This window comes from Pteropus vampyrus, unplaced genomic scaffold (genome assembly GCF_000151845.1).
Source record: "Pteropus vampyrus isolate Shadow unplaced genomic scaffold, Pvam_2.0 Scaffold177, whole genome shotgun sequence".
Lineage (NCBI taxonomy): Eukaryota > Metazoa > Chordata > Mammalia > Chiroptera > Pteropodidae > Pteropus > Pteropus vampyrus.
The window spans coordinates 1831276-1844906 of record NW_011888958.1 but is presented as its reverse complement, the minus strand read 5'-3'; the positions used below and the strand labels follow the sequence as shown (position 1 = coordinate 1844906).

Here is a 13631-nt window from a genome sequence, read left to right as displayed (position 1 = left end):
TAGACAAAGGTCAATCTTACCCTTTGAAATTGTCTATTGTCTTTGTGTATCTTAGATAACATACCTTTGAAATGTCAGAGTAATTTTCTTTTCCAGACTCCTCAAAGACACAACCACGGCACCAGAGCATGAGACGACATTGTTATCTTGTTACTCAAATACCATCTCTTTGCACTGTGAATGTTAACTCTCCTGTGCCCACCAATGTAAAAGATGTGTCTCTCCATTTTGCTTTTAATCCAATCTCAGATTTCCCCAGTTTGCTTTCTCCTGCCTCCCTAATCTACCACCAGTGAATTTCATGTAACCTTCTTTATGTCTCCTCCTTTAATTCTAATGTATAAAATAAGCTGCAAAACTCCCATTCTCTGGAGCATTTTCTCAATCAGTTGAGGTTTTGCTTCCTGGCAATTTTCATCAGTTTGGCTCAAATAAACTCTTAGAAGACTTTTTCTTAGGCTGGACATTCTCATGTTGACATAACCATAATGTACAATTATTTAATTATGGTATAGAAGACAAGAAAATAAATGGGATGGATGAAACATATATGTTTAGAATAGATAAAGAAGTTACTACAGATAAAGTTGAGCCTGCATGTTCTGAAACAGATGGACAGAGACAGGATGTCAAAGAGGAACTCAAGATTCAAGAGGCACTAAATATTTGAGGCATGTACAAAATATATACATCATATCACATATATACAAGGCATTCAATATCCATGAGGTCTTAAATAAGCCACTCACTGATGACACCTTTCTGGTTCATGTCCTCTGTCAAATAAAACCATCTAATGGGCTAATGAGTGAGCAAATGCTACTGTACAAAGTACCTGCCCCTGTGCCTCTCCAAATAGAGGAAGTTTGTGTGAACGCCCTGGGAACCTTGTGCCCTCTTGATTAAACTTCAGTTTTAGTATCTGTAAGCACACTATCAGCAACAGCTAGAGGAGGCAGGACATATAAACCCAGGAAGTGTGGCACTTCCAACCTGCTTGCACCCTCTCCTGTGTGTTCACCTAACCCATTTTGTTCCCCTTGCTTCTCACCCAGCATTTTGAAATTGATTTAATAAACCATGCGACTTGGGCATCTTAATTTGGGTTGTAAGCCTTTCTGCTCTGTGACCGCTGAGATAGTTTGCTGTCCCAGTGTCTAAGATAATATACTTAGACACTGCCATTGCATCAAGGTAATCTCCACATTCACAGTGCCTTGCACAGTGCTTGTCCAGAGCCCAAATAAAAATCCTCATAATTCCACCTATAGCCACTCTGTTTACTAAACAAATTCTTAACTCTTTCTTCCCAACTCCCAAATAAGAAGTGTGTTATGAGACTCCTTTGCCCTCTCTTACTTTTAAGATGGTGTTGTCTGCAAAGCCAAAGCCATCCTTCAGCAAGGCTGTGATGTAACTGAGATCCATGCAGAGGAAAGGACTGCCTGAGGTGTAGTTTTCCAAGTTGTCGCACACTGAAGGCGGGAGAGAGTAAAGAGTGGCATTCAAGTTCGCAGCCAACTGAGAGGTATATAATTTTCTCTAAATATAGACTGAGAATAGCAAAGCAGGATTTTCCATTAGGTTGATGCCTAGGAGTCTTGGAGGCTAGAACTGTGTAATGACAAGACCACACAGCTCCTCAAGAACTTGCTCATTTCTGATGTTACATCTCATCTACTCAAATTTACATGGGCCCTAGTTTATTTGCTAAATTTCTATGACCTATTGTTTGGGGCTTAATTCAACCAAATCCCTTATATATTATTAACGATGAGGCCCAGAAGACAGGGAAATAGCAGTTAGCCTCACTCTGAGGCCAGTGGATGAGATCATTTATTTATATTTTCAATGGACTCTTTCAAGGAAGCCCCTGTGGCTATTTCCCACATATTTGTTACTTGGTGTTTAACACCAATAGCACCATTTCGAATTTTTTTTTTTTTAAAAGAAGATGTAGAAAGAAAAATGTTTTCACCCTTTTCCCCGAAGCCTCCTGTATTTTCATAGTTTTCTATGTCATTTAATGCTTTTAACTCCTAGCAGAGACAGAAAACCAGGCTTCTGAGAGGCTATCTGCTGCTGTGGCACTTTAGGTCACTTTAAGGTCACTGGAGTTGGCAGGCACAGCCTCAGGACTCGCCTTCGAGGGTGGCCACTGCTACTTACCTTCCCTTGCTTTTCTTTCAAAATCTTCAACTTTTAAAACACCCCCCTTTTCATAATCTGAAATGAAAGAGAACAGTAGCTGATGTCAAAAAGCCTTCAAGGAAACAAAGAAATTCATCCTAGTGATATTTTATTTGTAATAAAAATGTGAAATAACATTTCCAACATCAGAGAATGGGATAAACATGACATATTCATACAATATAATCTATGCGGTCTATCTGATTTATGATCTATTTTATGTTGTGTATATTTAACCACGATAAGAAATTTGATCCATTTGAAAAAACACATTAGAAAATAGGAAATTAATTCATATCTCAGGCCATGACAGATCATACACATACATTCTCACAGCAAAATAAAAACATTACTATTGTGATAAAAAGTTATTAAGGAGGAGGAGGGAACTTTGGGGTGATGAATATGTTTTTTTTATATTGAACTTGGTGATAATTTCATGGGTGTATATATGTCAAAAGTTAGCAAACTGTACACTTTAAATATGTACATTTTTATGCTAAGTGAAATAAGTAAGACAAAGAAGGACAAATAACATAAGATCTCATTATTATGTGGAATCCAAAAAAACAACAAACAAAACAGAAATAGACTCACGGATATAAGAAACAAACTGATGGTTGCCAGAGGGGTGGTGGATGGGAGAATGGGCAAAAAAGGTGAAGGTGAATGAGGCATAAACTTCCAGTTATAAAATAAATAGGTCAGGGCATGTAATGTACACATAGGGAATATAGTAAACAATTACACAATAATTTTATACAGTTCACAGATGATTACTAGACTTATTACAGAGAAAACTTTGTAAGGTATGAAAATGTTGAATCACTATGTTGTACACCTGAAACTAATATAATATTGTATATTAACTATATTTTAATAAAAAATAAATTTTGTGCATTTTATGTCAATTAGACCGCAATAAAAGAAGACTTCAAGTAAATTTTTTAAGGCCATTTTCTAGCCCCAAAAGATTCTCAGTCATATTCATCCTTCTATTTCAGTAACTACTGTCACTTGACTATCAACACTGAAGAGTCAGGTGATCATCTCTGATGAAGTATTTCAGATACTCCTTCTCCTTTTCCCACCACAACCTTGCCAGGTTTCCTCCTTGACTTGACACCTGAAGTGAACTTACCAATCATGTCTGTGTCAACAGCTCGATCATAATAGTAAGAGAAAGCATAGAAGGAGCTTCTGTGGATCTCATCTGGCTGGTGAAGTTTTCCTTGGACCACCCTCAGCACTTCAGCGTAACAGGGCTCAAAGCCCACCTCCCCTGCCAGAGCAAAGGTACACAGGGGCAAGGTGAGAAAAATGATAGAAGAGGCCTCTCTGCAACAAGTAGCTGGCCAATGAGGAGACAGCAGGAGGATCAAGGACAACAGAGGCTGAAGCTCAGGACAAAGGGCTTACAAACAAAAATGAGCAAACTTCCACAGTTTCATGGCTCTGGAGCAAAGGGACCTGCTTCTCTGTGGCAGCTCCTCTCCCTCACCTGTGTGCACCAAAAACAGCCACAGCCAGCCTCGAGCTGCTGTCTAGCATTGTGTTTCATGGTACTTATGAAAATTAGTCAGAGGGCTTGCCTGCTACCTTCAATGGAAAAATCAAGTTTTTTCTCTTGATTTTAAGGTTTGTGCCTTTTATAATGCTTAAAATGAATTATTCTTCCTATCATCTCAGTTTAACTTGTACTATAATTTAAATAGCTAAACATTAACTGAACCTGAAACAGTTTTGCGCTGCTGAAGGCAGAGACCCTTAATGCATTAGACCCAGGGTAAGAATGGATCCACAACACGGCCAGGGGAAAAGCAGGATACCGAGTCATGGCTGCCTTGTTCACCGTCACTTCACATTATTTTTTGAAGGCATACCAAGATCTGTTTGGAATGAGTCCCTGCAACATGACGAGCTTCTCTTGAGCTCTGGAAAAAGTTTCCCATGGGACTTTTCCAGACTGTAAAGATAATTTCAACCAGGGAAAAACATCACTTGCCTTCTTGGTTGCCACCATACTGGTATTTCACACCCCCAAAAATCCACTCTGCTTCTAAATATCTTGGAAGACAGGCACTTCGAAAAGTGTGTGCATCAATCCCTGAAAAAAAAAACAGACCACAAAGTAAGAGGCTAAGATGTGAGAGAGAGGGAGGAAGGCAAGCAAGAAGCCAGTAAGTTTGAAAGGAATCATCCAGGTGGCTGGGCCTTAAAATCATATAAAATTAGTTCTACGACTATGTCCTATGACAAAAATTCTTATTAGGGTCCATAGATGGGCTTGCAGGATTGGTGAACCCCCTGAAATGATAGGCAAACCTTTGTGCATATGTGCATTTGGCGAAGGGATCCATGGCTTTCATCATATCTCAAAGAAATCCAAATTCCTACGATGGAATAAGTTCCCTCCTTTCTAAAAAAGGGAAAAAACACTATCCTACTTTTCTCGCTGGTTGTTCTAAGGGTTAAATGAAATACATTTGAAGATGTTTTATAAAGTTTGAATAATAAATTTTGAATGCTAAACAATCATCACAATAATAGCTTACTGTAAGCTAGGCACCATACAAAGTGCATTAAGTGCAAAATTTTATTTAAGGTGAACAAAGGGGCAAAGAAGGATTAGCTAACTTGACCAAAATCACAAAACTGAAACTGAACCCCATTCTGCCTGACCTCAAAAGCTGAGCTCTAACCCTTCTACCACCTGTGAAGAGATGTATGGAGCTGCTCAGCTATTGCACCTTGCAAGTGGACCCTGCTGCTTCCTATATTTCCCACGTAGAGCCAAGGGCTTGAGCAAGCTCTTGCCAGATTCACCCTTTGAGCCTTGAATTGCTCAACTCTCAGCATTCTGGCCACTGACTATTCCCCCTGTACAAATAGACCTCACTCTAGTAGTGGCTAATAATGTATATACCAAGACATCTGAACTCATAAAGGAGAAAAGGCATTTGCTATTATTATGTCCATTATACAACATATGCTTCCTAATTCGGGACAACCCTTTCCTCCTCAGAATCACTACCAAGGAAGGCAAGAGGCAAGCTGAATAGCGGTCTCATTCTCACCATCCCCCAACCAGCACAGGCACCCAGACGAACCTTCTGTTGCCAGGGCTCCCAGGGTTGCTAGTCTTGCAGCTTTCAATCCAAATCCCAAGTAACTGTAAAATACAGGATTGACTCATTTCACGCTGGTCTGGAAGTTTCCTCTTTCAAAAATCACCTGTCTCCCTCTAGCGGGAGGAAAACCTCATTCTCTGTGACCTAGTCATCAGTGTGGACAACAAGTGGTAATCTTGTATGGTTCAGATCAAGGCTGTTGCAGTAAGAACTTATCACAACTATGATTTAAAGGCCAGAGACAGTAACGCTTCCAAGAGTCCCACCCTGGGAACCATCCCCAGAAAAGCTCTCATTACCCTTGCTCTCAGCCCCACCATAATCAAACTCTAGGCTGGATTTTGAACATCTGAAGGTAAACTCAATGGAACTGGCACAGAGCTTTGGCTGAACCTTTTCTGAGTGTCCTCCTTCTAAAGAAAATGTTTGGTTCTTTAAGTAGTATACTTTTGAGGCCACAAATGGAGAAATCTTTGGGTCCCTTGGCCTTTGGTAAGTGGCTTGGGTTTCAGTTGATAGGCCTTTGGGAACTGGCAAAGACTATGTAAGGCTCATCAATAACAGATGTGAAAATGCTTTGGCAAGTTAGGAAAACCATCACACCATGTGAATTATTATTATTCTTCCTTGTCCCCCTTCTCACCTATGTGTATAGAGCTTATAAGTGCTGTTAAACATCTCAAAAGAAGTGAGGTAGTCCCTAGGGGTTTGTTCCAGGGTTTTCTGAAAATCAGAAAAAGCAGAAAGAGATTCAGGACATTCAATTATCTAAAGATGTTATCACCACCATCCCTGCCCCCCACCTCCAAAAAAAATCAGAGATAAAGGAGACAAATTAAACTGCTAATCTCGCAAGGACTGAAGAATCAAAGGGACTCTGAACAAAGGGGAGTTTGCTCAGTTGTTAACTGCCTCTACTCAGCCTCTTTGTGGTGGAGCTGTCTGAAAGTGGAACACCACTTTCTTAGCACCTCTATAAGCCTGCCAAGTAAGTTGCTAACCAAACCTTCATGTTAATGACTCACCTGCAACTGGGGCAGGAACGTGATTTGGGTGGAAGCCCCGCCCAGGTCCAGGGTCCCCACAGTCTCCTGGCTGTGGCCATGCAGCTGACCTGTGAATGAGAGCCGGTTCTGAACATATGCTTCCTGGACAGCCTAACATTCCTCAGTCTGCAATTTTTTTCCTGCTCTGGAGGAGATCCATATATTCCACTGCTCCCCACCCACAAAGGCTCCAGGCAAATGCTAACCCAGAAGGACTCTTGCTGCAGCTGAGACCTTGAAATCAGGTTATAAACACTAACTTCCTGTCTTTCCTTTCCTCCCTCCACCCATTTTTTTTTTTTTTTTACAAAAGGAAAGAATAGTACAGGCAAAAGGAAAGGTATTTTTGCTCTTGAACCATGTGTGAAACTCAGTCAAAGTCTTAGGATACACTTAGGAATGTATTACCTGTCAGAAAATTCACAGTAATCCAAGCTAATACGCCTAAAAGAGAAAGACAAGGATTACATCCCAGAGCATTTTCCCCGCTCTTGCTTGGTCCCATCTTTGTTCTTTTTCTAAATTTCATGTCTAAAGCATACATTTCCCTTCTCCCCATCCTTTCATTTCCTACTATTCCATTCCTCCTTGCTTATTTGTTTCTCCTTATTTAGTTCCTTTTTCTTCAGTTCCCCATCCCTGTACTCAGTTCCTTTAATTAGATCTTTTATTAACCCTGGCTCTCTCCTCTAGAACATATATCAACACCTCTCTACCTTCATAGGATCCGTCCATGATGCTAACACTGTCATTTGGTACCAGGAAAGGTGACTTCTTGAAGATCTCTTGTACCTAGAGAAAAAGGAAAAAATCTGATTCCCTAAGGCAATAAAACAGATTTCCACTTTTGGGTATATCCTAAAATGCTTAGAAAACTACTCTCTTCTCTTTCCCTGAATAAAATTTTAGTAAAACTCATTCCTTTTCCCTAAAGAAACTAGAGAAGGAACCAGGCAAGCCATTATTGGTTTTTTGTAAAAACAAAACACAGGGATTCCTTCGACTTTAAAATAAATCACAACCAAACCACCCACATTTACCGGTGAACTGGACCTAGGAGAGGGCATATATTTGACCCTGCCAGCTCAAATCAGGATCCTGTAATTTTTGTAAAAAACACCTGGTTAATTCTACCTGGACATATATCAGAAGCGAGGAAAGCCCTTTCTCACTCCATTTCATAGATGAACAGATAAACTCAAATAGCAGAGAAGAGTTAGGCCTGGGTGGCTCCCGAGGCTACAGGAAAGTTTCTGCTGCTTTCCTATCAAATTCTACAGTCTTTGTCCTTCCTGGTAAAGGAGTTCATGTCTGCAGGCTGAGGCACTCTGGTGTCAGGCCTTGTCAAATCCTGGCACATGGCTGGGGCCTCAAAACAGTCTAGAGAGCTCCGATCTAGATTTGTTTATCCTATTTTAGGAGATGAACATGAAGATCTCGCACAAATGCTCTTGTCTTGCCATAAATATAGGTCAATGATATGGGTGTTATGTCTTATTTTTATACGATTTTCATTGTGGGGGGCAGTTTCCAAATAGGATTAGGAGGAATTCTAGTCTGTTGGCTGTTCTCATTTCTGATGGGACAAAACACATTATGCAGTGACAGCTGGACTATGTTTCAACTAGGAAAAGGGCGTTAAGTGATCTGGAAACAAGCTTTTAAGTAGATAAGCAAACAGGAATAAACAGAGAGAGTTTCTGCTCTTGCTGTCTCTACCCCTCCCCTCTAGACCCACAGTTTACTTTCAACATAGCAGCCAGAGGGGTGCTTTAAAAACAGACATCAGATCACGTCTCTCCTTAACTCAAAACCCTCCAGTGGCTTCCTTCGTAGAGAAAAGGCCAAAGTCCTTATGCTGGCCTTTGAGGTCTTACGTGAGAAACCCCTCACACCTCTCTGACCTCATCTCCTACCTTCCTTTCATCACTCACTCTTCTCTAGTTTACACTAACCTCGGTGCTGTTCCTTGAACATACCAAGCACATTCCTGCTTTAGGCCTTTGCACCTGCTGTTTCTTTGGCTTGGAATATTCTACCCACAAATGTCGTACAGTTTGTTTCTATATTCCCTTCAGATCTATGATTAAATGCATCTTATCAAAGAGGTCTTCCCTGGCCACCCTATTTAAAATAGCATCTCCCCCACACTACTCCCAGCATTTCCTATCTGCCTTATCCTGCTTTCTTTTTTCTCCATAGCTTCTAAAGTACCTGACATACTTTGTATTGACTTGTTTATTTTGTCTTTGCTACTAGAATATTAGCTCCATGAAGACAGGAACAGTATCATTTTTTTGTTCCCTATTCTGTGTCGCGAATAACTTCACCAGTGCCTAGTACATAGTAAAGCACTCATATGATGAATAAACAAGTGAACGAATGAATGAATGAATGGGGAACTGAGATTCAGATTCTCATGCAGATATTCCAGGCAGTTTGTCCTTGGGCAAGGAACCTAAACCCTTTGTGCTGACAGTCAAAGGAGAATGGATTTAGAGGACTGAATTTAGCATACCTGTAATATAGAACCTTTTTCTTGCTGTGATTTTTTGTTATAATGGAATTCTGCCTATACTCTTCACAATTTTAAATTTTATTAATCTCATTAATTACATGTTTTTTGCATAATAAAAGTGTACAATGTTAAAAATATTGTTTTTAAAACTGTAGTTTTGATCTAAATGAGAGCTGAAATAGATTATCTTAAAAACCTTTCACATTTTATAATTTCACAATTCTCAAAAACTTTATGAGAAAAAAGTCAGACACACACACAAAAGAGTATAAACTGTATGATTCCATTTGCATGAAATGTATGAACAAGCAAAACTAATCTATAATGACATAAAGCAGATCAGTGGTTGCTTGGTTTCATGGGAGGCAGAAACTCTCCTTGCAAAAGACTACAAGGAGTCTATGGCCATGCTACCCTGAACATGCCCCATCTCGTCTGATCTCGGGAGTTAAGCAGGGTCGGGCCTGGTTAGTTCTTGGATGGGACACTACCTAGGAATACTGGGTACTGTAGGCTTTAAAAAAAAAAAAAAAAAAGACCACAAGGAAATGTCTGTATTTGTCAACACTTATTTAACTGTACACTTAAAATGCATACATTTAATTGTAAGTTATTCTTCATTAATGATTAATTGATTAGCTGACTAAAAACAATTTCTGATTCTGCTATAACAAATTAGGAGAATTAAGAATATCATAGACAGGAAGTACTTTAAACTTTTTAGGAAAAGCTCTATAAATTCAAGAGTAACATTTAAAAATGTAAATAGTTACAAAAGAGCCCAGAGTCACCACAGTGCTTTAGCGATGGTAGAATACTAAAGGTAATAGTAACATTCAAAAGGACTTTCAACCCATAAAGAAAATATTTATATAGGGGGAAAGAATTATTCCAGATGCAGAAGACTTCAAAAATTACCTCAAAGAGCAGAGCCTGGGCTTTCTGTTCTGGCAGTAAGCGCAGTCCTGCTGTTGCCTTCAAGACCACTGGGGTCTTTTTCCAGTGACTTCGTGGGATTGAGTCTTTGGCCACCTCTAAGAGTCCTTGAACAGTCTCAGCACCCTTCAATAAGAGACGAGCCACTCATCCAGTTAACAGTCCATATAGTGACACTTGTGCAGTCCCTCATCATGCTCTGGGAGAGCAACAGGAGTGGGGTAGCAGAGGTCTACCTCTCTGCTCCATAGAAGCAGAAACCTAGAGAAGTGGGCTTCTTTGAAGGAGAATCCACTTCATTTTGGTTAAATTATAATAAAAATGATTCTTTTATAGTGTGGTCATTTTAACTGACTGTTATTTTGTGTTTCACATAAATTAGCTTCAGGCCAGAAAGTTGAGTAAAGGAAATGCAGAATTTGGAGTTAGAAGACTTGCTTGCTAGCCCTGTGGCCTAACATTGGGGCTTCCTGGGGCTTGGATTCCTCAGCTGTGAGTTAGGAAAAATGCCTCATACCACCACAAAACTGTTGTGTGTATTAAATAAGGCAGACCGGGTATAGTTGCCATACAAATGCTAGCTGTACCTGTTATTATGCTACACATAGGACAGAATGTCGGGTTTAATTTTGCATCACCAGTACTTACATGCATGGTACATAGCAGATGCTCATTTATGATAAATTAAAAACCATTATTCCAAACCCACTGTTCCTGAGTAAGCATCTATTTTGACAACATGCTGCCTCTTAATCATAATTAATAGCAATCACCAATCTTTCTCTCTAAATGTCAAATCAGTTTCTGATAATATAGTTGCTTTCAACAGCTCCATTTTCTAGCACATTTGCCATTTCATAGTAGTGAGGTAAGAAAATAAACATCCACCCAGTTTCTTCAAGGTCAAGCCATTTTTAACATCATGTTCTCCTTTGGTTAATGATTATGCTTGTGACACTGAACAATACCTTTATATTTGCAACAAAAGTTCAACATCCTGCCTTATTCTATTTTATTTCAGTATGGACACTGACACATTGGGGGTTGCATGTTGCAGGTGCTCAAATGTGAAATACAGTCACAAAAAAGCTCTTCATTCATCCTCTACTACCAAAGATTTTTGTCATCATGGGTTCTTGCCTAATTTCGAGTATAGCCATAGTTCTGTCCTATATCAGGGCATTCTGAAATGGAGTTTACTGCATCTACATTCTCTCAGTTGTCATGTTTATATTTCAAACCATATAGAGCATCATGTTCATCTTCTGCATCTACATTAGTCAATGCAGGTGATAGCTTCAACTCAAAATCTTAAACAGTAAATACAAAGAGAGCAATCTCCTAAAAGAGATTGCATGGTCACAATCTATTTTAGCCTCTTTCTATCAAAGCCCTAGTGAGCTCGGGGTATACAATTACTGTTTATGCAGGATATTAGCAGAGGACAGAAAACTGATCTCACATATGACCTCAATATCAGCAGTGAACAGCATGAGATATTCAACAGCAGCAGTGTGGTACTGTTATCAAGGCACTGAGAATCTAAATATCTAATTTAAAAAAGAAAAACAAACAAACTCACCTGCTTAGGTTGATCTACAAAAGCAGAAAGTCCTGGCTTCACAGAATCAAAAATTTCCCCTTCCAGAACTGGAAGCTGTCCTATTTCGTCCATGGAACAAGACAGAAGAGAAATATCTGATTACCAAAAATTAGGCTGCTTCTGATACTGGGCTCTGTATCATATGACCTACTAGATTAACCTACTATTCTCTTGAGTTATTTCAGATAATCCCACCTGTGAGGAATGGCTTGTGGAGTATTTCAGATAATCCTACCTGTGAGGAGTATTGGGTAGGGGGACAGAGGATGATAGGCAGTCTTTGAGAGTCCTTCTGTCATTTCTCTGTTGGACATCTAGTTCCTACTCCTTTCCCTAGGCTCTATATGTAACCTGAAGACAAATACTGGAAATTCAGGAAAAGTTAATATTCAAGGTCCCCTTACTCCCTTCTCCAAGGATAGTAGTGATCCTTCTCTTAAGACTACTTTCAATATTCTCAATATTCTGGACCCTGGAGTATTAACTACCTCCAGAGAAAAAAAAGACAAATTACAGCCATACTTCTTGAACACATAGGTTTAAAACTACAGGCAGCCCAGATCGCTCTTAATTTTACACTGAATTAAAACATACAAAATATTCTTTGAAGAAAGATACTCAGTAGCTGTAAGATTCTGTAATTCATACCACACACTCTCAGCACATTTGTTTCTGGGAGGAGATGCTGGAGTATGAATTTACTGACTCTGGTGAGGGTACCAGTTGCACTTACCTGGTATTTTCTGCACAAAGGTGTAAACATGAATTCGTGTTCCAGTGCTCCCTGCATCGAACATGATTCCATACAAGATGCTGGCACTGACATTGACGGGGCACATGGAAGACAGGAAGATACCCTCAAACCAAGTCTGCTGGTCTCTATGGAAGACAGTGCTACAGACACAGGATGCCACCAGCATGAAAAAGGCTGCCCCCCACGAAGTGGCCATTCTCTTCCCAAGATGTGGTGAGTCTAGGTTTTTGTTGCAGAAACAGTGCTGCTCAAATATCTGCAGTGGCTTACAGGACTAAGATACACAGGTTAGACCAACTGGCCTTTTTGTTTATACCTGCAATATAAGAAACACCAATTATAGAAATCCTATCCTTTTCCCCAAGATGCTCTTTGTCTAATAACTAGCACAACCAGCCAGACCAGAGTTACATAGGCTCTTAGCAGCTTTTCTGAAGGCCATCTGGTGGCCAAAGGAAATTAGGATTTAAAAAATATTTTCCCATGCTCTGCTTTTAATTGTAGGGTGGATCTCACATACTCAGACTCTCTCTGCCATTCTGCTTTCATTGAGTTTAATTTTCTTTCCATTTTAACAGTTTTGATTTTAGCTATATACTAACCCTTCCCCCTCCCATTTCTATCTCTTCTTTTTGATATAAGAAGCTTTGTTACGGCTATGCCACCCTGAACGTGCCTGATCTTGTCTGATCTCAGAAGCTAAGTAAGGTCGAGCCTGGCTAGTACTTGAATAGAAGATTATCTAGGAAGACCAGGTGCTGTAGGTGTAATAACTAAATGAATGAATGGATGAATGAATGAATGAATAAATAAATAAATAAGCAAGCTTCAATTTCTGAATTAAAGTTATAAAGTTCCAAAGAAGTTATAAAGTCCCTAGCACCAGGGTGTTTACAGCCTTCAAAAATGAGGGCACTGGACTGTCACCTGTGGCCAATGATATTACCAATGGCTTGAACATACGTTCACATTTTAAGGAAATAAATCAACTAAATTTAAAACACTTATATAGAACCATTATGGTTTTTAAAACATCCTTTACAGGTTTTAGGTCTTATCTCCCCAAGAAATTAAGGTGGATGGGCATATTAAGACAGAGAAGTTCAATGACTTGCTGAAAATTATAAAGCAGGTCAGTGATGAGACGCTAATCAGAAATTAGTCTTCACTCTCACCAGTATTAATAAAGAATGCCATATCTATACTCTAACATGTAAGGCTTCCTTAATTGTTCCTATGTACTTTGCTCAAAACAGCTTTGGGTCTTCTGATCCAGCTTTCATCTCTGGACTTCACCTTTGTACAGGTCATAGATTCTGGTTAAACAAGATTTAATTCCAAAGTCCTCAATTCCCAGTCCTTTTATCTCTAACAATACTCAGAGTACAGACTGAGATTTCTCAATCATTCTCAAGTTTGTTGTTTCTCCTACAGTTTATCAAAATGTGTGCCT

The 13631-nt window shown here is 39.5% G+C and overlaps 1 protein-coding gene and 1 pseudogene across 16 annotated transcripts in view; one reads left to right on the top strand and one right to left on the bottom strand.

Moving 5' to 3' along the window:
* LOC105299241 (ectonucleoside triphosphate diphosphohydrolase 5) overlaps positions 1 to 13631 on the bottom strand; it is a 61782-nt gene that overhangs the window by 28939 nt on the left and 19212 nt on the right. For 14 of the 16 annotated variants that reach the window (XM_023537001.1, XM_023537014.1, XM_023537002.1 and 11 more), the window contains 12 exons: positions 12158 to 12494; positions 11404 to 11483; positions 9804 to 9947; positions 7084 to 7159; positions 6776 to 6811; positions 6347 to 6435; positions 5965 to 6044; positions 5301 to 5362; positions 4196 to 4297; positions 3332 to 3472; positions 2170 to 2226; positions 1360 to 1475 (listed from right to left, as the gene is read on the bottom strand). In XM_023537001.1, coding sequence (XP_023392769.1) covers positions 1360 to 1475; positions 2170 to 2226; positions 3332 to 3472; positions 4196 to 4297; positions 5301 to 5362; positions 5965 to 6044; positions 6347 to 6435; positions 6776 to 6811; positions 7084 to 7159; positions 9804 to 9947; positions 11404 to 11483; positions 12158 to 12374 — 1200 coding nt within the window. In that variant the 5' untranslated portion in view covers positions 12375 to 12494. The remainder of the gene's footprint in view (positions 1 to 1359; positions 1476 to 2169; positions 2227 to 3331; positions 3473 to 4195; positions 4298 to 5300; positions 5363 to 5964; positions 6045 to 6346; positions 6436 to 6775; positions 6812 to 7083; positions 7160 to 9803; positions 9948 to 11403; positions 11484 to 12157; positions 12495 to 13631) is intronic. The other 2 variants (XM_023537012.1, XM_023537013.1) reach the window with 1 other exon arrangement.
* LOC111746146 lies at positions 9283 to 9401 on the top strand (annotated as a pseudogene).